This window comes from Carassius gibelio, chromosome A1 (genome assembly GCF_023724105.1).
Source record: "Carassius gibelio isolate Cgi1373 ecotype wild population from Czech Republic chromosome A1, carGib1.2-hapl.c, whole genome shotgun sequence".
In the NCBI taxonomy this organism is placed as follows: Eukaryota; Metazoa; Chordata; class Actinopteri; order Cypriniformes; family Cyprinidae; genus Carassius; species Carassius gibelio.
This window is the reverse complement of record NC_068371.1, coordinates 36,690,926-36,713,344: the sequence shown is the minus strand read 5'-3', so window position 1 is coordinate 36,713,344 and position 22,419 is coordinate 36,690,926. Positions and strand designations below refer to the sequence as shown.

The following is a 22,419-nucleotide window of genomic DNA, read 5'->3' as shown; positions in this document are numbered from 1 at the left end:
AGATATGTTGGAATTTTTATCACCAGACAGAAAAAAAATATGTATTCAAAGCAGGCCATTATTTCTGCTTAAGTAAGCCAACATTTATTAGGTATTGCACAACTCACAAACATGTAAATATAACCAGATGTTTCAGTCAAGCAAAATAATTTTAATATTTGCTGAACAAACAAAAAGTAGAAGAACAGACAATATGATCTAATTTCTTAATATTAGGGCAAAATATTCAATTATTTCATTACTGGTGAATGTTTGCAGCTAAAATGGGTCAAAATTCATAGAACATGACACTAATTACAGCACGTCTTTAACATACAGTGATATTTACCACATAAAAAGTGACAAAAAATGAGGTCACAGGAATATAATCTGCTGTTAATCACCAACCAAACTCATGTCTCGACTCTAGATGTGGGTGAATCCTAAAAACAAACTGAAATGCAGATCTTGTGGGTTGTGTCAAGAACATTTCTGTGGGTGTTCAGAGATATAGAGCAGCAGTACAAAGCATGAATCACACAAAAGACCGGGAAACGCACCACTTCTGCAGCCCACCCGCTGATTAATATACGCTGTTGCCTGGCAACAGTTATCAAAGCGATGCCATCACAGACAAACACGTGTGCCATCGTTAGAAATGTGCAGTCATGGATTTTCAGTGCAGAGACTATATAAAGCTAAAATTCCTCCTTGTGGCTCAGTTTCACTGCATTTACACACACACACACACAAGCAGTTACATTGGAATTGTACTGAGAGCATTTGGAAATAAATGACTGGTCAGTGATTTGGTTCTAGGCTCACGGTAAAACACTGCTTGCATTTATCGAGGAGCATTGCGTGAAGTTATAATCTACTTCTTGGCTTTGCCCTGAGCAGCGACAGCCTCCATGGCTTTGCGGACCGTCTCTTCATCCCCCAGGAACTGCATGGGCTTCACGGGCTTCAGGTTCTTGTCCAGCTCGTAAAGGATGGGGATTCCTGTGGGCAGATTCAGCTCCATAATCGCCTCCTCTGACATACCTGGAGAAAACACACAGATTATAATCTGCACAATCAAATAGATGGCCATTTAAAACTTGAGGATGGATGCCAGGGTGTTGTTATGCTTTAGCTAAAATATTCTAAAATATTGTTACCCTAAATCTGGATATTAGGAGCCAGTGTGATTAATGCATCATGTAGGGCCCTATGAGTTCTGTTGATGTTGAAAACAAGGACAGAATTGTGAAATCCAGTCATAAAAATAGGAATTTTTAGAATAGAATTATTATCACAATTCTTGATAATAAAATCGCATTAAATCATAAATTAAAAAAAAACACACACAGAATATGTGTGAAAAACCACATTATAGGGCCCTACTTTTCATTAAAAATATATATTTTTTAATGTTTAATGAATTTAACTGATTATACATGCTTTTGGATTATTAAAACTGATTTAAACAGAAATGTAAAAAAATTGTGAAAAAGAAAAAAAAAAAAGATCCCTAAAATTTGTGTTAATAATGTATGCTAAATTGTATTTCTTGAATAATCTTTCTTAAGGGCCCTTAAAATTTAATTCAGGTTAAACATTTAATAAATTGTTCAATTATATAAGTTTCGAGATTTTAATTAATTAGACATTATTTTTTTATAAAATTTAATCAAACTATTAAAACAAAATCCAGATGAAGAAAAATATTTTAAAGAAAAATAAGTTTTATAAATTGGGGTAAATTGTAATCATTTAATGGAGTTATATTATTTAGACATGCATTTTGATAACTTAAATGAAATTTAACCAATAAAATAAAAAAAATGATTAATTTTTTTTTTTTTAATAAAACAGATTTCAAAGGGCCCTATGCATTAGCCCAGACTCCTCTTGGTCTCATTCAGGGTGTTTTCTGGGTGTATGTATTGTCTGGTGTAATATCAGGGCATGATCTTCAGGGTGTTTGAGACAGTTTCTCACCCTCCAGGTGTTTGACGATCCCTCTCAGACTGTTGCCGTGAGCAGCGATGAGGACCCTCTTGCCCTCCTTGATCTGAGGAACGATTTCCTCGTTCCAGAAGGGCAGCGCTCGAGCGATGGTGTCCTTCAGGCTCTCACACGAGGGCAGCTGGTCCTCCGTCAGGTCACCGTAGCGGCGGTCCTGCAGTGACATCACATTCAGTGTCACATGATCCTTCAGGAATAAATCTAACATATTGAACTGACATGTTTCTGGAGGTGGTCAGTGTCCTGCTCACCTTGCTGATGGTGGTGTAGAAGTCGTGCTCGGGGTCCATGGGTGGAGGTGGGATGTCGTAGGAGCGCCTCCAGATCTTCACCTGCGCCTCGCCGTGTTTGGCTGCCGTCTCGGCTTTGTTGAGGCCCGTCAGGCCGCCGTAGTGGCGCTCGTTCAGACGCCAGGTGCGATGCACGGGCAGCCACATCTGATCGATGCTGTCCAGCACCAGCCACAGGGTCCTGATGGCACGCTTCAGCACAGACGTGTAGCAGATGTCAAACTCATACCCCGCATCTGGAAGAGAGAGAACACCAGAGGTGCATCCTTCTGATTATAGCGCATGCGTCAAATCATAAATCAATAATTTTATTCAGCAAAGATGCATTACATTTATCAAAAGTGACAGTGAAGACAGTTACAAAACATTAAAAAACAAAAACAATTTTAAATGCGGTTCACTGTTATTTAACAGATGAGAAAATAATATTTAAATTAGTTAAAATGTTATTTTTCTTTTTACAATCAAGTCTGATCACCTCGATAATGGCCATTTTAGTCAATGTTAAATCAAAAAGCAGATTATTATATTTGTAATGTAAATCCACTAACAAAGAAGAAATGAGGAGCTGCAAATTAATGAGAAAACAATGGTTATACAACTGGATGGAAGTGCAATAATACATTTCAACAGGATATATTATTATAAATTAACTATTATAAATTATTACATATATTATTATAATTAAGTAATATATATTAATTATTGCTAAAGTTGCATAGAAATAAAAATTAATGGAATTCATTTTTATTTTCATGATTTTAAAAGTGTTAAACATCTCTTTTTGGTTTTCTACTCCTTTGAGATAATATAGTCGAAGTTATACTATCAAAAAGCAGTTATAAAAATATAATAAAAGTCTATCAATTACTGAACTCAACACAAAATCAATAAAAATCATATGTCAGATTACAAATACTCAATATCAATGTTCTATCTTTAATCACAACAACTTAAATTGTGGGTGGATTGTCATTTATTCATTCGGACTCCAAATAATCACCAAGTAATGAAAGAGCGTGAGTAGATGAGTTTAATAAGCGGACACCGGATCACCTCTCAGGGCCTGGCCGCCTCTCTTGGCCTCCTCGGCTCCGGTGTCACTCAGATCGGCGTCGAACCAGCCGCAGAAGCGGTTCTCCTGGTTCCAGCAGCTCTCTCCGTGGCGGATCAGCACCAGCTTATACGCGGCCATGACGCGCGGTCTGGACGCAGCGGGAATGTTCGCGAGTAACGGAATGTTAACGGAGGAGATGCTGAAGAGAGATGGTGATGACGGCGCGAACGGAGCGAGTGTTTGGAGGTCGTTATGCGCGAGGAGGACAGAACGCTTCCTGATGCGCGCGACCCAACAGGGGACGAGCACGCGCGTCCGCGACGTCACTTTACGACCTTGAGTATCTGTTTTTATATTTCATTATAATGATTTATTATATATTAACGTCTTTGTACTGTCAATAGTTTAAAGGAGGAATTTAAACTATTTACAGTTTTACAGTTGTGAAAACATGATTTGTTATAATATAATGATATTATTATTGTGTTCCATAACTAATGAATGATCTCACCCCGAAACATAGGTTGTTTTTCATTATATATGATTTTTAAAATAATAATAATAGATAATTTAATAGATTTCAAGTTTCTCTATAGAAGCATACTGTTGGAAGTATTATTTATTTATTTATTGCTTTATTTGGTTCATCATCTTAAATCAGGCATAAAAAAACGTATTTATAGTATAGATAATATTGATACACATACACATTTACATACAACCATATATTAATTTAAATTAATAAAAAAGAAAACACCAGGCATAACTATACACTAAATAAATAACTAATGAAATATAATTGGTAAAATAAAAATAAAAAAATACATAAAAAAAGAAATGTTTCCTTTATTCCTTTATTTAAATCATTTTTATTATCTAATTATTTTAATAAATGTATCTATTTAATATAATCACATTTTTGTTATTTATTTTTAAAAAATATGTATATGTAAAAGAGAAATGTGCAATTTTATTAAATTTGATGCTGATGGAAAATAAAATTATTTATCATTTAAAAACAAAAAACAAAACATTAACAATAAACCACAGTCTGTGTTTGAAAGGCTTTATTCGAAGGCCTACATACAGATTATTTGAGAGATGTGTACATGAAGGTTATAAATATATGAACAAAGGTATAATATTATAATAATAGTACATATAATATTTTTGACAAATGATTGATTCTATATATTGCATGGTATTTAACGTGTGGTTCTGTGATGTATTTTGATTGGCCGTCGTCTTCGCAGCCGTGTTGGTCTTCTCCTGCGGTATTCGTGTAGCTGCTCCCGGTACTCACGGTGGTGCATGGACACGTAACCGCAGGGATCACACAGATCCTGAGACAGAGAGACACCTGACTGAGATGCTGCAACATACTGTGGTTAAGGCAGTCAGATATGTGACCCTGGAGCACAACACTTAAGAAGGTTTTGTGGTCCAGGGTCACGTATGGTGTTGTACTGTACCGGGTAAGAGGCATGGAAGAGTTTGTAACCCCCCAGCAGCAGGTAAAGCTCAGGATACAGCAGGCTTGGATACACATTCACTCGTCTGTCCAGCCTCCTCAGATACTGACACCTGTTGAGCAGGTAAGAAGAGTGTGTGTCATCATAGACACACTCAGTGTGTGTGTGTGTGTGTGTGGAGAGAGTGTGTCTCACAGATGTGGGCCTCTTTCCGATGAGAACTCGCAGTGGAAGACGATCAGTTTCCGTGGCAACGATCCTCTCTCCTCCGGGATTGAGTCGGATGTATGAGGCACCGGCCGCCCCCTCGTCCTCCAGGAGGAGGTGTTTCCTGTGGAGCAGGGGGAGAGTTCAGCTCCTGCCGAGGCCTGACGCACCGCCTGCTGGATCTGAGACTCACTGTACAGATTCACTGCTCCCTGAAGGAGTTAAAGGTTGAGATATGAAGACCAAATAACCTGCTGATCAATTAAGTGTGACATTAAAAATATCAAGTTTGGAGTAAAATTGTGATACTTTTATTGAGTGAGGATGCATTAAATGGATCAAAAGTGACAGTAAATACATTTATAAAGTTGCAAAAGATTTCTATTTCAAATAAATGCTATTTATTTAAGCTTTCTATTTATCAAAGAATACTGAAAAACATATGATGGTTTCCACAAAAATATTGATTTCAACATTATTGATAATAAATATTTCTTGAGGAGTAAATCATCATATTAGAATGATTTCTGAAGATCATGTGACACTGAAGACTGGAGGAATGATGCTGAAAATACAGCTGCGCATCACAGGAATAATTTACGGTTTTCAATATATACTCATTAAAACCAGTTGTTTTAAATTGGCACAATATTTCACAATATTGTTTTTGAAAATATGGTATTTTTGATCAAATAAATGCATTATAAATGTACTGTTCACAGTATGCTATTCTGTCACAGACTCACTCGATGTTTTGGATTTTGAAAAGATATTTTAGGTAAACTTGAGACTGGGCATTGGATTGATTAGATCATTAATGGAGATATTCATCATTAACACCTCATTACATTAAAACACTCAGTACCCTAATGTGTCCTCCTTGGTACTCGTACGGGTAACGACAGTCAACGATGAGGAAATCCTGGACTGCAGGACCAAACTGACCTCTGATCAGTGACGCCACCTGCAGATCAGAGCAGACAATATTTTATCGTTCAAATAAACCCATAAAACTTATGTTTCCATCACAGCTATTTTGAGATTAAAAGGTTATTACAATGAGAAAGAGAAAAGAAAATCCCATTATTATCAGAGCGTCTGGATCTACTCCAGCTCTGGAAATGTTACTCACGGTGTGAGCGCTGACACAGTGGAGCTCCTGATGACCGTCCCTCTCAACAGGAAGCAGGTGTTGCTATGGAGATAACAGAACCCAGAGTGAAAATGTACGTTCAGACCTTCATCAGCTTTTAATCTCTTTAGATAAAAACAACTACTAAATGTAAATATTAATCTAAAACATAATCCAACTCAAATAAGAATTCTACTTTTAAGCAATGAACAACTGACACTAGCATTCAACATTTTGGAATTTTTTTTAATGTATTTTTTTAAGTCTCTTCTGGACACAAAGGCTACATTTATTAGATTAAAAATACACTAATATTGTGAAAAAATTATTACAATGTAAAAGAGCAGATTTCTATTTGAAGTTATTGTGAAATGTAATTTAGCATCATTAATCCAGTCTCCAGTGTCACATGATCCTTCAGAAATCATTCTACGCTTAGATCATTTCCTCATTGATAAACCTTATGAAATATGTCATATAGTTTAATATTGCTTTTGCAGAACTAACCTTACTGAAGTCTCCTATGAGTGTGAGGTCACTGACGGCGTCCTGAGTGACGTGTGTGGGCGGGGCTTCCCGCCATGACCTCAGCTGTCCGAGCCTCACAGTCGCCTGCAGACGAGCAGAGAGAGGAGAACTAATAACACAAGCATCTTTCAGCTCAGGTGCTAAACCTCTGATAGCGCATGATCTCCTCCTCACCGCTAGGTTGACCTCAGCCGTCTCTGGAGGGCGACTGTCGTCCTCTTCTGGGTCACTGCGGTACTGTCTCCATTCTGCCTCGGTCTCATCTGCAGCCGGGAATCTGCTGGACAGACGCACGCGCAGTCGCTTCTGCGGGACAAATCACGAGGTCATCACTTTGAATGGATGTGCAATGAAACACACCCTTTATGAGCTTGACCCAGTTTATAAAACAGTACAGTGCAAACCATTTCAACACACAGACCCAAACAGACAGACAAAACCAGATGTCTACCAAAACTACAAACCAGTTATGATTATACATTAAAAACATGACAATAAATTCCAGTTTGCAATATCAAGCAGCATAACAGAATGTTGTGTTCAAATGAAATAACTGGAATAATTGTGACACCTAGAGATTCACTTGCATATTAGGTGCATATTAAATTTAAATGTATATTTCAAATGACATTCAGGTTACATAAGTAATAATATGTCAATGAGTCTATAAATAAGCGTTACTGACAATGGCTCGCTCGTTCTCCTTATTGGTAGGAGAATCACGACGGTTCCTCCACAGACTCCTGGGCTGGACGTAAAAAGTGCAGAAAAGATCATCAGATACATTATGAGAGTTGTAAATGGGTTAAAGTGTCATGAAAATAATGTCAAAATAAATATCATGTGCTAATATCATGTTCCTTTTTATTTGCGGTGTTTGGTTACTGTATCCTACCGTGTTTGAAGAGGAGTCAGGAGACAGGCTTCTGCCGAAACAAACACAGCACATATGACGGCTTGTTCTCTAATGCTGTGGCTCTAGAAAAGAATCCCCCTCTAAATCTTTTTTAATGTAGATGTTATAAGTTGCTCTGGGTAAACACAGCAAGGGGGGTGATTCTTTTCTTTACAAACTGTAACTGTGAAACCGGTTTGTTACAAGTAATTAAAACAACTTGAAAAATAAACATTTGAGTGAGTTACCAGGGCAACATTTGTCATTTGGCTTACCTTGATGTGCTGAAGTAACTAAAACTGAAATAAAAATTACTAAAAACTATAAAGACATATATAAAAAAAATTACAAAAACAATAAATTTCTAAAACTATAAATTGAAATGAAAACAGAAAATATATAAAATAAAAACAAATTCAAAATAATAATAAAAAACAAGGATAGTTTCTTGATAGTATAGTAACACTGCTGTCATCAACACAGATTATTAATGAAATACATTATTAAATGAGGTCATGTGTGTTTATTTTACCTTGCTCGTCTTCTTCTCACTGCAGAAACTAGAAGAAAATTCACAGTAAATTGCACTATATTTCATAACTGTGTATGAACGGTTCTGAATAGTGAAGGACAAAATTTAATCAAGCAATTTTCCTGGTTTCTTATTCTTATAATTAATGAATATATAAAGAATACAGTATATGCATTTTGCATCTTAAGCAGAAACATTTGAGGAGAGGTGACTACCTGCAGGATTAAAAAAAAAAAGATCAAACAGAGTCTTCAAATATAAGACAATACTAATCTAAATGTGCAAACACAAGGAGCTGGAACAGCTTGAGGTTGAAGCGTCCTCAGAGGAGAGTTAATTAAGTGTGTGTGTGCGCGTGTGTGCGTGTGTGTGCGCGTGTGTGCGTGTGTGTGTGTGTGTGTGTGTGTGTGTGTGTGTGTGTTTGTGTGTGTGTGTGTGAGAGAGAAGCTCTTGTCCAGACCTGTCGGCGTCTCTCTCTCCCTGGAGAGGGTGTTGAGCGGTGGGCCGATGCATTCAGGCGTCAAAACAAGCTTCCTCCAGGGGGGCGGGCTCTTAAGACTTAAACATAATGTGCATCAAATAGAAGTTATAACATACAACTAATCGTTTTTAAAACAATTCCCAGATAAAATGGGTGTCATGACCCAGTAAAAAAAGCAAACAATAAATTAAATAAATTAAATATGCATTAAAACTGACAACTGACAGTTTATATTAAACCACTTTAATGATCACTTTAAATATTATTGAGGGTACGTTTAGAAATCATGGCATTTCTGTATAACAAAATGTTTTACACTTTCTTTGTGTTCTGTTTTATTGATATTGTTCTAGATTAATATGAACAGTATGATAAATAATTAATAATAGCTATAGTAAATATTCACAACAAATATCAATATATATATATATATATATATATATATATATATATATATATATATATATATATATATATATATATATAGATAGATAGATATTAAAAATGCACGTTTAATATCACTTTAATTACCTTAAAATAATATTACAAAAGAAATGAATGTAAAAAGTAAAAGGTTTGAGTTGTCTCACCCATCCTGACACTGGAGGTTCTGCAGGCCGAAGGAGAGCTCACTGACCGGAGAAGAGTGAGAGTCTGGGGCTGTCAGATCACAATCTGCCTCCTCATCAGCAGCCATTGATCAGTGCTGCACACTCTCCTGCTGCACTGAAGACTCAAGTCAAATATCATATGAGCTGTGCCTCATCATCATGTGAAAGTCTCATCGCATCTCCTCTCCTTGGAAACTCGTGTTGCTACAACAGGCTTCACGTGCGGCGCGGTGCGCGTCGCGTCGCTCCCTCGAGCCGCTCTGACATCATCCTCACACACGAACAGAGCCATCTGGTGAATCGCTTCAGAAAGTTGAAGCTGTATATATGTGTGATGATTAACTTCACTGATTTACAGAAACTGCCTTATTGAGTGGAACAGAAACGGTGTTTCTTTAAGAAACAGTTCACAGTCGTCTCCTCAATCCCATGATGTTTTAATTGTGTATGACAAGTTCTTTCATGAAACACAAAAATTAGTTTGCTGAATATATGCATAAAAATTATGTATTTAATGATAATCCCTATCCACTTCAATAATATAGAACAAACAGTCTGTGTTCAGATACATTTGCATGTAGCTTTTATTATGCAGCTTTTATGCAAAATGTCACAGCAGCCTTAAACTGAGCCATTGTTTATGTAGCATTTATAGCTTTTCACTTTTCCTTAGTCATAATTAAATATTTGTAAAAAGTCATATAAAAATGTTTTTCTGAATAATAATTTCTGCACTATTGTTGCCGACTCTATGCATTAACTCCAGGGATGTTGTGCTTTATCCATAGACTGCATAAAAGCATAGACAGTAAAAGTATAAAAGGCTTTATCACATGTTCGAAGTGGGTGGTGTAATTCTAACCAATCGGCGTGAACATATAGAAAAACAAGAGCGTTCTGAAGCGCTGATTGGTCAGTGGCATTGCGATGACGCATTAGCCCCGCCTCTATCAGGAAGCGGCTGTCATGTGACTTGTTTGTTGGCGATCTGCTGTACGGAACCGCATAATTTCATTACAGACAAACTAGCGCTTGTCCCGGGTAATTCCCCCTCTCCCCCTTCTCCGCCATGGACGAGACGAGCCCGCTAGTCTCTCCGCTTCGCGATTCCAACGAGTTCACCTACGGTCCCGCCGAGCCGACGAGTCCCCGGGGCGGATTTGGAGGGACGCCGGGCTCCGTGGTGCGTCTCCCGGCGGGGAGTCCCGGACGCAGCCGCGAGCGACAGCCGCTCCTGGACCGAGACCGAGGAGCGTCGGCCCGCGACCCGCACAGGAACGAGTTCCCGGAGGATCCGGAGTTCAGAGAGATCATCCGGAAGGCGGAGCGGGCCATCGATGAGGGCATCTACCCCGAGCGCATCTACCAGGGCTCCAGCGGCAGCTACTTCGTCAAAGACACCGGAGGGGTAAGAGGTCATCATGTCTTGATTTGTGCCCCGTTACATACGCTCAGTTTTCAGTGCAGTCACCTCTTCAGAGCTGATCGTGTTGTGTGTGTCTGAATCAGTGTAACAGTGTGTCATCAGGTCAGGCCTCGAGTCATGCAAACCAGACATCTGTGTCTCTAGCCTACAGTTCAAGTTGAGTTTGTCACGACAGTTGTGTTTCTTCAACTGCAGGCACTTTTATGTGTTTTTGTAATATGAATGTGAAAGGGAAACTGTCTTGGAAACTTGAACACCTGACTTTGGTTAGTTATTTAGCATTTCTATTGCACCCTTGTTCTGGACCCAGATGTGTAATTAAAAATGATGAATGTGTGATAAGACCAGGTTAAACCAAGGTCAAATTCACCTTTAGGGGCGTTGGACACATTGCTGTGTCACTGCACAGGACAGCAGCATTATCAGGCCCGAAGTTCAAAATCAAGATCACTGGTGTTTGATCGATAGACAAAAGCCTTAGCTGCTCTTTCTTCTTGAAGCTCTGTTTAGTGAAACAACATTATCATGCAGAGATAGAGCTCATATCAGTACACACTCAGTTACCCAGCAGAACTGCACTTCTGCTTTTATATAAAACCTTAATACAAGGTAATAACTCTCATAAAAGTCAACTTTACAATAAGGTTAATTTGTTAACAATAGTTAACTACCTTAGTTAACAAGAACTAATGCTGAAAAGCATTCATTCACATTTTGATTTAGCTATAACTTTTTTTATGTGCTTCTGTCATTTTGTTAGCTTTTTTACTCTTATTTCTGTTTAGCTTTTTCCCCAGATTTAGCTGTAGTAATTTTAGTGCTTAAACTAAGTTTATGAGGCACCATTTAAATTTTTCTCAAAGTTTTTCATCCAATATTGAATTTTATTTCAGCTTTAAGTAAACAAAAATGATTTTTTATAGTTTTAGTTAATAATATCAACATTGGAATCCCATGTGGGTCGTTGTTTTGAATGCAGTCATCATTTATCATTAAACTAAATACTTGCAATACTTTATTTTTGTGAGAATACAGAAGCGTTCAGGGTTGTTTAGTAAGCGTGGTCATTTCATCAGTGCATACTCAGTTCCTCTCTTCTTTAAATAAAAACTGTGGAGTTACCATGATTCACCTAAATCTGCAGCATGACTTCTAGCTGTGGAGAGGGTTAGACATTGGGCTTGCTTTCATTCAGCCACAGAATCACAAAACGCCATAACTCTCGGCTTTACACCTGGTTTGTAGTCTGACTCCCTTCATTCGGAAAGATCTCAAAGGTTAAAATGGGTTTTATTGATTATATTTATCAGAAAGCGAAGGGTTGTTCAATGTGTGAGAGGAAGTTTGTAATGACTGATAATAATCCTGAAAGGAATAAACAGACTCTTCCAGTTTTACAACATCAAAATGAAGAGGAACTAGATGTTTTTGTGGGAGTTCCCAGTGTTGTTACTCCTCCATCAAATCACATTCTTCTGTACAAGTTTAATTTTGGTCTAGTTTAAAGTTTTGAGTGTTTCATTTGAAATTGACAATCGAAGTTGCAAAGTGACCAAAAATAACAATTTCTATCTGCACACAAGCTGGAAACAAACCCATTTTTAATTTATAATGTAATCCTGGTGAATTTGACAAGAAGTGAGCTTCTGGGACATGATTTAATCATATAGGACATGATTATTAGTTGTTTTAGTTAGTCTGATCAGAGTTGACTGAATTAAGCTACATACTCCGGCCTGCAGGAGGCAGAACTGAGGTGATCTGATACCTGTCGGTGTTTCGTTTTCTTCTGAGATGTTCCTCGTGTCTTTGATCTTCAGCGGTGCAGGGCTGGTGTTCGTCCTCTCAGTAGTGAACGTGCTGGAAGCTTCATCTGCTCACTAGTGAGGCAGCTCACATGAGTCACAGGGCACATGACCACATGTATGGTCATTTTCTCATTCACATCAAATCAAATCACAGATGAGTCACGGAGGCCACATTAAGTCTTTGTTAAAAGTCACTCTTAGTTGGGAAATCAGTGTTTAAAAATAAGGTTAAATCTGCAACTATTGTGAAACTTGCATTTCTGGGTTCGGTAAGATTTTAAAATGTTTTCTAAAGACGTCACTTATGCTCACTTAAGCTGCATTTATTTGATAAAAAAAATAATGCAATATTTTGGAATATTATTACTATTTAAAATGACTGTTTTCTATGTGAATGTATTTTAAAATGTAGTTTATTTTTGTGATGCGCAGCTGTATTTCCAGCATCATTATTCCAGTCTTCAGTGTCACATGATCTTCAGAAATCATTCTGGTATGATGATTTGCTGCTCAGGAAACATTTCTGATTATTATCAATGCTGAAAACGGTCGTCCTGCTTCATATTTTTGTGGAAACTGGGATTAATACAATTTTTTTCCAGGATTCTTTGATGAATAGAAAGTTTAAATCTTTCATTGCATCATAAAATGACACTTTTGATCACTTTAATGCATCCCTGTTTATTTTTTTTTATTGTCCTTTTGGTTGTTGCAGCATGTTAAACTAGGATATGAAAATATGTTTAACCTCAACATAATTACAAATAACCTTGGTTATGAATGTGATTTTAGTCTAATATGTGAGATGTAAAGTGTACGGGAGCATTGGTTTTACTGTCACATTAAAGAGTAACGTGTGAAAGGCTCAGTTTGAGCAGACGTTTGCTCTGAACCGCACACATCGCTTCAGGAAACCTGACCTGAAATGTCCTCTCTCTTCTCCAACAGAAGATCATCGGCGTCTTCAAACCAAAGAACGAGGAACCATACGGACAGCTGAACCCCAAATGGACCAAATGGCTTCAGAAGCTCTGCTGTCCGTGTTGTTTCGGCCGGGACTGTCTGGTCCTGAATCAGGGCTATCTGTCAGAGGCCGGCGCCAGTTTAGTGGACCAGAAACTAGATCTCAACATCGTGCCGCGCACCAAGGTATGAGAACGACTCCCACAGTTGTGCATCTTCAGCGAAACCAAAAGCGAGGTGAATGAGGACATGAGAAAGTAGGGTGATAGTCGTGATGGTTTGGTGTTTGTTAGTCAACCTCTTTCATTTCCTGTTGTTAGCACGCATGAAAACACACTAGTCAACCGCACAGCTAAACGTAACGGCTCACTCTCCAACTACTTCTCTGTTGCTGACTCTTGACAGAGGAGACCGATGTGTGCTGTATAAAGCCTTCTCTGTGCTCTCTTTCTCTCAGGTGGTGTATTTAGCAAGCGATACGTTTAATTACAGCGCCATCGACCGAGTGAAGGCTCGAGGAAAGAGGTTAGCGCTAGAAAAAATGCCCAAGGTGGGCCAACGGTTCCACCGGATTGGCCTGCCACCCAAGGTGAGTTTATGACAGCGCCACCTATCTGCCTGGAGGAAGATGTTTTTTTTGTTTTTTTTTAGATGTTGCATGTTTATAAAGTATTATTTTGATATTGAGATATACATATATGTTAGACCTGCCATCAGCTCTGACATTGTTGAGCGATATTTTATGCTACTGCAAGCTCTTAAACAACTTATCAAGGCTAATTTGATCATGCCATTCGCAATTGACTCATTGACTGTTCAAAAGATTATTGTACATTTATTTTGGTACAAATCAAGGTTTGTAAAGTAATCAAATCTTAAAAGAAAGCTGATGAAAATCGTGTCCATTGGTTGTTTTTAGGTGGGCTCATTCCAGCTTTTCGTAGAGGGGTATAAAGATGCAGATTTCTGGCTGCGCAAGTTTGAGGCAGAGCCTTTACCAGAAAACACTAATCGCCAACTCCAGCTCCAGTTTGAGAGACTGGTGGTGCTGGATTACATCATCAGAAACACAGGTAACCACGATAACCAACAGAATTAAGGTCAAACGAAATGACCAAAAACACATTTTAATCACATATTGCCTTTATTTTGTTGTATGGCTCTGTAGATCGAGGAAATGACAACTGGCTCCTCAAATATGACTGTCCGATGGATACATCAAGCAACAGGGTGAGTGACCAAGTACCTTTTTGGGAGACCTTTGTCCCCTTTTTGTGTTTTTATGTTCATGTTTGAGTTTATCGAATGCTTTTCTCATGCAGGACAGTGATTGGGTGGTTGTGAAGGACCCCATCATTAAACTGGCAGCCATTGACAACGGTCTGGCCTTCCCTCTCAAACACCCAGATTCATGGAGAGCCTGTAAGCCAATCATCATCTACCTCTCAAACACATGACCAACTACTGGCCAATCAGATCGCAGTATGCTCGATTAGTGTTATATACAAAGTTGTCACTGAAACCATGTATTCTGAGGTGTTGGGTTTCATCTGATGGTGGTTTTCGCACAGTCAATTCACTCGTTTTGTTGAATGCATTTCCTGTAGACCCATTTTACTGGGCTTGGCTGCAGCAAGCGAAGGTTCCATTTTCTCTAGAGATCCATGATTTAGTTCTGCCCAAATTATCCGACCCGAACTTCATCAAAGACCTTGAAGAAGATCTATATGAGCTTTTTAAGGTGAGTCACATGGACTGCTTTGAAAATCAATTAATTCAGCTGGGCACTCGCCGACATGTTTGACTTTGTATTGATGTTAACACTGACAGAAGGACCCGGGTTTCGACAGAGGACAGTTCAAGAAGCAGGTGTCAGTAATGAGGGGTCAGGTGAGTCATATCTAATAATAATAACTCGATTGTTTTATATTTTACAAGTGTATGGGAAAATGTACTTCTCAAAGTAATTAAAGTGATTTTAAGGAATATAATACAATCAAGATATTTTAAGACGCTAAGATTAATGTATACACTTTACAAACTCTGTTGTGCAAAACCTTATTTCACTAATAAAAAAAAATTGTTTTACTGTAAATTAAGTTAATTACATTTTAATAGGTTCATTCAAATGTTACAATTTTATGAATTAATTTCAGCAGACACCTTTTTGATAACACATCCTTCCCCATCAATGGTATAAAAGTATATTGTAATGATATCAATATCGAATGACATGGGGGAAAAAAATATCGTCTCATCACTCTCAGCCCTATTTATTAGCCATAATACATGATTTAAACATTGAAAATGCCCTCAGAGGGGAAAGGGTTCATATGAACTCTAATATGTCTCCTAGTTGATACAAACACTATTCATCTTATTTTGCCAAAAATTAACAGTTATTGATGACCATTTCCCACAATGCATTTCTTGACACTAATTAATTAATCTCCCAGAGCATCTCTTGTTCATGATCTCTTTTTTTCACACGTGATGTGAAAGGAGGCCTACTAGAGCAGGGCAGCTGAATGAAAACCACTTTATGATCTTACATGATGTATTGTCCTGCGTTGCTGCAGATCCTGAACCTGATTCAGGCTCTGAGGGAAGGGAAGAGCCCGCTGCAGCTGGTGCAGATGCCGTCGGTGACCGTGGAGACCGCGCGAGCGCCGCAGAGAGCCAGCAGCGAGTCCTACACACAGAGCTTCCAGAGCAGAAGACCCTTCTTCACCCGCTGGTGATGTGGGCTAATGCGTGTGTACAGCCCGATTACAGTTACGGTTTTCGGTGGGATTTTGGGAACAACCAGAGTAGGAATAACTGATGAGAAACACGTAGTTCTGAAGGAACACATTGCCTTGTTTACTGTTACACTGAATGAACACACGAAGCCGCGCTCGGAATTACCTGCATGTTAAAAACACGATGAAGGAGAAACTTTCTGCTGTAGTAAAACCTAAACGCTTGACGGCTCCTTCCCGGCACTGGAACTGCATAATTCGTGAGAGTTTTCTTCTCATCCCTACTTTATTTTTTTTCATTAGCTTTATATTTTTCTCTATTTTGATGCCTGCATGTCTGGCGTTCATACCCTGGAGGCGGAGTCACCTCAGCGCTCCACCGAGCGCGTGCACACACACTGGAACGTTCCATTCTCGCAGTGACATTCTTTTTTTGTTCGTTATTTGATTTAATTTGAAAATATGAAAGTCATTGTAATTTTTTTCAACAATGTATTCACAGGTGTCAACAAAACTGACCTTAAAAGGTGAGACTGGACTGTATCATTTGTATGTAATGTATTTAATGTAAGATTATATAATCATGCGGTACTCAATAAAAGAAAAGACTCGAGGTTGATTTCCAAACCAGTTTAATTGGAAGTTCCAGTTTAATGGCGAGGAGAAAAACAACTCTGGTTCTTATGCATGTAGTAGTAGTGTTCATTGACTTCGGCTACATGTGTTCATCTATATTGCTTGTAACTGTCTGTCTGAGTGACAGAAGAAGACATTAAATAATCGACACTTATAGTGTCCAGCATACATCTACAGGAGATAGTACTTATGCAGCATTTACATATTACCACAAGCTATGTGTATTTAAAACAACACTAATGATTTGAAGAGAACTGCAGTAAATACAAATACATTCTTTTATAATGTTAGTTATTGATCATTAAACATTACTGGAAGGCAGAATGCTTCCTGAAGATGAGGAATATTGAGAAACTAGTGTTTTGAAACCAAATACAAGGACAAATCATTAAATAACTCTTCAGCTCCTTACACATATATATATATATATATATATAGTGCTGAAAGGTGCTCTGGAAGCGTCAATGAGACTTCAATCAATGCATTTAAAGGAACAGATCACCACCCAAAAAAGAGAATCTTGTCATTTTCTCACCCACATGTTGTTCCAAACCACTATGATTTTCTCTTTTCAGTAAAAATAACTACAAAACTGCTTTGGGGGTGATTTTATGTCCTTTTATGCTTACATACCTCAATTCACTCATAGACACTTAAGTACAGCTACTTGCATGAAAAGTGATTATCATTACTGAAATACAATTTTTTTTTAGCACAAATGCTTTTCCAATATGAATATTGTATCATTATTGCATTGAAAGTAATGTTTTGTTTATTTTTTTAATGAGAAACTGTGCTAAGGTAGCCTTCATTTGCTTTATGAAAAAAAAAAGTAATCTCATTGCTTAAGCCTTTATGGTTGCTTACAGGTTTTGTGAGATACACGCCCCAAAAAATGATTGGTATTGTCATTGTAGTAAATAGCAGCAAGAACATCTCCTTTTGTGTTCTGACATGCGGGTAAGTAAATTAAGACACAACTGTCATTTTTGGGTGTACTATCCTTCTAATAGTGTTTGACTGTTATTGTGCGATCAGGTCTGAGGATGTCAGAATGGCACAAACCCGTAAACAGTGTTAATGTATCAAAGGAGTGTAATCCTGCGGGATTATCGCTGATGTCCCGTCCTGGCCACCGCAGGTGCTGTAGTGTTGATCGTTGCTGGATTAAGACGAGTGTTTGATTGAGGCGGTGGCTTCAAGTAAATCTATGGTGACAGCGAGTCTCTCAGGCAGTAATCTGATTGGATGCCGCTCTGCTGCCTCAGTGTCGGATCCGGTGCAGGTATCGCTCCGGGTCCTTCTCCTGAACGGCGTTCCAGCTCCATCTGGGGCCACCCGAGGGCCCCTGAGTCTCTTCCTCTGGGGACAGGAAGTCAGCTTGGTCACATGATCCAGCCTCAAAAGAGCTCTGCCCCCCACAGGCTCCCAAAGCAGATGTATCGTCATCTTCATCGTTGTCTTTATCTTCATCTCCAGTTATGACTTCAGACGTCTGTCCCAGTGAGCCCTCGTTGATTCTTATGGGTGATTGAATAATAATAATGCATGCATTTATTAGATGTGATTCACTACAGTATTCTTCTCACTCATAGTCTGATGTTCACAGGTGTGTGTGTGTGTGTGTGAGAGAGACCTAAGCCTAAGTTTGTTGTTTGTTTACAGGGTCTTAATCATAGGGTTGTGGCTGATCTCGTGACCTAAATTTGTTCAGATTAGCATGTTTCCAATAACTCTCTCTCTCTCTCTCTCTCTCACACACACACACACACACACACACACAGAGCTGGTAAAGGTGGTGTGTTGCTGGCATGTGCATCAGAATAGACACTAGTGAATTTGCTAGCGTTAATTAAATAAGAAAACGTATAAGAAAAGTTCGCATTTAAACCAAAAATCTAAAGGAATAATTTTTTTTGAATAAAAAATAAATACCTATGTTTTGTGTGCAAAAGGTTAATTATATATATTTATTTTAGTTAAAAAATATGGTAATTACTAGAATATAATAAAATACTATATTATATTATTAAACAATACTGCAATACAATGACTTGCAGACAAATACCACCATTATGTATGAATATTTTGCCAATAAATAATATACCTTTTTTTTTTTTTTTTTTGCAGTGCAAGTAATGAGAATGAGGTCTGTTTCCCAACAATATATACATGCACACATTATATATATATAGTTACAATGTTTTTTATTTTTATTTTATGGTTTTTTTGTGTGTTTGTGCAAATCTGCTTTATGTATTAATGTGTTTTCTTAGTTTTAAAGGTTTTGTCATTTTGGGGTATAATGTGACCTGGACATAATCATGACATGTCTTGGGAGAAATATATAAATATTACAATGATGTTGGTTAGATTTTAAGTAACAGTTTTAAACACCTTTTATTTTGTACATTTCAGTTTGAGTCAGTACATCAAATTCATTTTAGAGCTGCAGACTGAATTCATTACCAAAGTTTAATACTTGCATCTAGTTCGCTAAAATACAGTTTAAACACCTTAATGAGTACTGTATGTTACCATAATTGTTCCTCATCTTGAAATAACTAATTATAATCTCTCTTTCTCACCTGAGATGACCGAACGCTCGCACCCATCTTGTTCCTGTGTCTTTATGGGACTCCACCCTGAGGCCACTTCGGTTTCTCGCTCGGACCCGGAGTCCCACCAGCGCCTGGGCCAAACCCGTCTCCACCTCCGCATTCGCTCCGTCCTCGTCCTCTTCCTCTCCGTCTGCTCCGTCCTCTCCGCCCGCTGCTCTCCGGTTCCCCCACACCATCCGGGCTCTCTGCTCGGGGTCCGGGTCCCCCGCCGCCTGGAAGAGCCGTCTGAGCTGCCTCAGGTTTACTCCCTGAAAGATGTTGGCGGTGCCAGACTTGCGTTTCCGACGCTCGGAAGTCGTCGGGCGTGAAAACGTGGGCTGGGACGGGCCTGCGAGAACAGAGGCGGAGGCCACGTCATCCATCTGCAGAGACAGAGATGAGGGACATACAGTTTTGTACAACTCCTGAGAAGACGGCAAGCAATTTTGTATAAACTAGTTTTGCACATGGTTGCAAAGATGTTACGAATTTTTAAGCAAATATCTTTCCCATGCTAAAGAAGGAACTTCTAGAAAACTATATATATATATATATATATACACATACACTTTTCTAGCAGTTCCTATATATATATTAATTACACATTTATTAAGACTTTATACTATTATACTTTATTTACTTGTGTCTATAGATTTACATTACAATATACATAAGGCTGTTCATTGCCCCAAATGTCCATTTCAGTAGCACTGACAACAAAAATTTAAACCAACAAATTTAAAAGTTTTATTCCTATCTATATTGTTAAGCTTTTAACAGAGGGGTTTGTTCATACATCACACTTCTCATTTTATTCCTAAAAACAATGTTTTTTTTTCTGGGTGTTAACAATTTATTTATTTTGATAAAAAGAAAAACCTTTAACTCTAACATTTAAAGAAAACAAGTATTTTGAACCCGTCTTTATCAAGTGTTTATCCATTTCTAATTTAATATCTAATTGGCATCTTTAAACAAAACGTATCAGAAAACATGTTATACAACACAATTGTTTTAATGTATTGAGATTAATCAAGCTCCGGCGTCTTGCCTTAAGTTGGTACGTCAGTGGAAAAAGAGTATTTAAAAAGCCCAGCAGCTTGAGACATTAGCCTACTGACCTGACCTGAGCTGTCACCAGTTACATCAACCTATGCAGGGAAAAACTATATGATGCTTTTAAGCACCCTAAAAACTGGCAATCATTGCTAAAAACATCTGATGTATGGAGATGCTTATGTTGTTTGCAAAATATTTAATCAAGTCAGAATGCAAGGATAATTTTGAATGGAAAACTTCAATGTAGAAAATTGTATTTTTGGTCATATTATGTTGAAGTTTCGACATCTGCTAGAACACCTAACGATAGTACTGAGTGGCTGTGTCCAGAACAGAATACTGTGTACACTTCAGACTATGATGCACAATGCAGCGATTAACACACAGATTGCCAGTCCCGTTAAACTGAGCCTGAGTAAGCTATTTACATAAACAAGCATTGCTCAGAGATAAACAGGAATGTCTAGTTAACTTGCTATCATCTGATCTCAGCAGAAACAGAATGACCAAGGGCGCACTGGCGTTTTGATGACGCGTATTGTGCGTAATAAACGATCGTATTACGTCACTCGGCGTCCAATATAAAAGAATGTAAACTTAATTAAAAAGCTGTCAGGAGTTTTTTTTAGCTAAATATCATTACATATACTTTTGGTGTCGAATCTAAAATGTAAAAAATAAATAATAGACGGGATTTCGTCATCTGGTTTGCGGCACTTTGAGTCACGTGACGACACGAGAGCGACGGACGAACATCCGCAGTGACAGACAGATCAGATACATGCACTCGAATTACAGCAAATAACAAAGGATAAAAAGCATATATTCAGGAATAAATGCTCGGTTATGAGTGACGAGTGAAGGATCACAAAGACAAAACAGTCGTTGCGCGTTGGTCGTATTTCAAGCTGGGAATTCGGTTCCGCTTTGGTACGCTCTAGGGAAAAAAATAATGAAATATATATCATCGACAGACTAATGCAGACATCTACTCACCTTTTCTTTGTGAACTAGTGTCTTTGTATCGTTTGCATGTTAGATGTTTGTAATCGCAGTAGGGAGAGCAGCAGAAGGGTATGGTAAACAGCCTAGCTGCTCTTCTCCGTCTGTGTACAGCGAGCGCAACGGACAGAGAAGTTTATCACTTCATACTCGTCACATACTGTACCGCTCTGACCAATGAGAACCCTGTAATAGAGTATTGAGCCCGCCTACAAGCCCCTTCCAGCCAATCACATTTCTTCTTTCTGTGCGTCGCTGAGAGTGAGAAGGGAGTAATCCTTCATTGACGTCAGTGTGAAACTGTGACGAGAAATAGAGAGACAGAGAACTAATACTAATAGTTCTCGTAATAGTAATCGTTAAAATGCACGAGCTTTAAGAACGAAGAGTTTATTCAAATGAATTATAATTTCCTTACAGAACACAGGTGTTTGAGTCTGAATTTGAACTTTTCCTTTATGTGACATCAGCTTTCAGAAGCAGATCATTGAAGAGCAACATTAATTGCTATAAATTTTGATTGCAAACTATTTGATTATATATTTATTTTATTAGAAATAAATCGAATTATTGATGTATTTTCCCTTTTCCGCCAACAGAGGGAAACACAGACCAGTTTTGGTTATATTAAATAAAAGTAGCAGGCTCTCTCCTTTCTACACTGGGCAAATCTGCCTTTTCATTTTATACAACCTTTTTCCAGTTTGAAGAACATGAATGTTTATTTGGCACTCCACTTAATTCTATAAAAAGTCCAGATGGAAGGGCAGAGCACTATCAGACGATTATTGGTAGATTGAAATGCACCCTCAGTTATCATTAATGAAAGTACAGTTTGGAAATCACTACACCTTGTCATTTTAAAGCTACAAACATCTCACCACTTATCAGAGCTATAATCAAACCATTTCATTTAAATGCCCTTCAGTGATATTTGCTGGCAGACGCCTTGACAGAATTGTAGAAATGTTTGTGTAAATTTACCAGTGA

The 22,419-nt window shown here is 38.1% G+C and overlaps 4 protein-coding genes across 4 annotated transcripts; 1 reads left to right on the top strand and 3 right to left on the bottom strand.

Annotated features, from left to right (window-relative positions):
- Window positions 1–58: 58 nt before the first annotated feature.
- On the bottom strand, window positions 59–3,644 carry LOC128019824 (phosphoglycerate mutase 1). Its single transcript, XM_052606092.1, has 4 exons — window positions 3,336–3,644; window positions 2,241–2,515; window positions 1,963–2,143; window positions 59–1,023 (listed from the first exon to the last, which is right to left on the bottom strand). The coding sequence occupies exons 1-4, from the start codon at window positions 3,472–3,474 to the stop codon at window positions 854–856; spliced, it is 765 nt and encodes a 254-aa protein (XP_052462052.1). The 5' UTR covers window positions 3,475–3,644; the 3' UTR covers window positions 59–853.
- A 746-nt stretch (window positions 3,645–4,390) lies between these two features.
- cdc25d (cell division cycle 25 homolog d) lies at window positions 4,391–12,470 on the bottom strand. The gene is made up of 13 exons (XM_052606069.1): window positions 12,389–12,470; window positions 9,174–9,513; window positions 8,563–8,660; window positions 8,103–8,130; window positions 7,571–7,601; window positions 7,361–7,423; window positions 6,850–6,981; window positions 6,655–6,759; window positions 6,148–6,210; window positions 5,881–5,979; window positions 5,004–5,227; window positions 4,809–4,920; window positions 4,391–4,679 (listed from the first exon to the last, which is right to left on the bottom strand). The coding sequence occupies exons 2-13, from the start codon at window positions 9,278–9,280 to the stop codon at window positions 4,542–4,544; spliced, it is 1,200 nt and encodes a 399-aa protein (XP_052462029.1). The 5' UTR covers window positions 9,281–9,513; window positions 12,389–12,470; the 3' UTR covers window positions 4,391–4,541.
- On the top strand, window positions 10,112–16,751 carry LOC128019804 (phosphatidylinositol 4-kinase type 2-alpha). The gene is made up of 9 exons (XM_052606055.1): window positions 10,112–10,602; window positions 13,377–13,577; window positions 13,849–13,980; window positions 14,311–14,464; window positions 14,560–14,621; window positions 14,714–14,813; window positions 14,999–15,132; window positions 15,222–15,281; window positions 15,971–16,751. Exons 1-9 carry the CDS (start codon window positions 10,264–10,266, stop codon window positions 16,130–16,132), a joined length of 1,344 nt encoding a protein of 447 aa, XP_052462015.1. The 5' UTR covers window positions 10,112–10,263; the 3' UTR covers window positions 16,133–16,751.
- On the bottom strand, window positions 16,748–21,591 carry LOC128019815 (uncharacterized). Its single transcript, XM_052606082.1, has 3 exons — window positions 21,424–21,591; window positions 19,357–19,751; window positions 16,748–18,288 (listed from the first exon to the last, which is right to left on the bottom strand). The coding sequence occupies exons 2-3, from the start codon at window positions 19,749–19,751 to the stop codon at window positions 18,033–18,035; spliced, it is 651 nt and encodes a 216-aa protein (XP_052462042.1). The 5' UTR covers window positions 21,424–21,591; the 3' UTR covers window positions 16,748–18,032.
- Between the last annotated feature and the right edge of the window lie 828 nt (window positions 21,592–22,419).

What these genes read in the sequence shown, in the direction of transcription:
- LOC128019824 (XM_052606092.1), bottom strand. Translation starts at nt 3,474, where the DNA reads ATGGCCGCGTATAAGCTGGTGCTGATCCGCCACGGAGAGAGCTGCTGG. An exon ending in AGGCGGCCAGGCCCTGAGAG is followed by an intron (nt 2,516 to 3,335) that starts GTGATCCGGTGT and finishes TCTCTCTTCCAG; the next exon opens with ATGCGGGGTATGAGTTTGAC. An exon ending in GATCGTCAAACACCTGGAGG is followed by an intron (nt 1,024 to 1,962) that starts GTGAGAAACTGT and finishes TGTTTTCTCCAG; the next exon opens with GTATGTCAGAGGAGGCGATT.
- cdc25d (XM_052606069.1), bottom strand. Translation starts at nt 9,280, where the DNA reads ATGGCTGCTGATGAGGAGGCAGATTGTGATCTGACAGCCCCAGACTCT. An exon ending in GGAGAGAGAGACGCCGACAG is followed by an intron (nt 8,131 to 8,562) that starts GTCTGGACAAGA and finishes ATTTTCTTCTAG; the next exon opens with TTTCTGCAGTGAGAAGAAGA. An exon ending in CTGACTCCTCTTCAAACACG is followed by an intron (nt 7,424 to 7,570) that starts GTAGGATACAGT and finishes TTTTACGTCCAG; the next exon opens with CCCAGGAGTCTGTGGAGGAA.
- LOC128019804 (XM_052606055.1), top strand. Translation starts at nt 10,264, where the DNA reads ATGGACGAGACGAGCCCGCTAGTCTCTCCGCTTCGCGATTCCAACGAG. An exon ending in TCGTCAAAGACACCGGAGGG is followed by an intron (nt 10,603 to 13,376) that starts GTAAGAGGTCAT and finishes CTTCTCCAACAG; the next exon opens with AAGATCATCGGCGTCTTCAA. An exon ending in ACATCGTGCCGCGCACCAAG is followed by an intron (nt 13,578 to 13,848) that starts GTATGAGAACGA and finishes TCTTTCTCTCAG; the next exon opens with GTGGTGTATTTAGCAAGCGA.
- LOC128019815 (XM_052606082.1), bottom strand. Translation starts at nt 19,751, where the DNA reads ATGGATGACGTGGCCTCCGCCTCTGTTCTCGCAGGCCCGTCCCAGCCC. An exon ending in CGAGCGTTCGGTCATCTCAG is followed by an intron (nt 18,289 to 19,356) that starts GTGAGAAAGAGA and finishes ATCACCCATAAG; the next exon opens with AATCAACGAGGGCTCACTGG.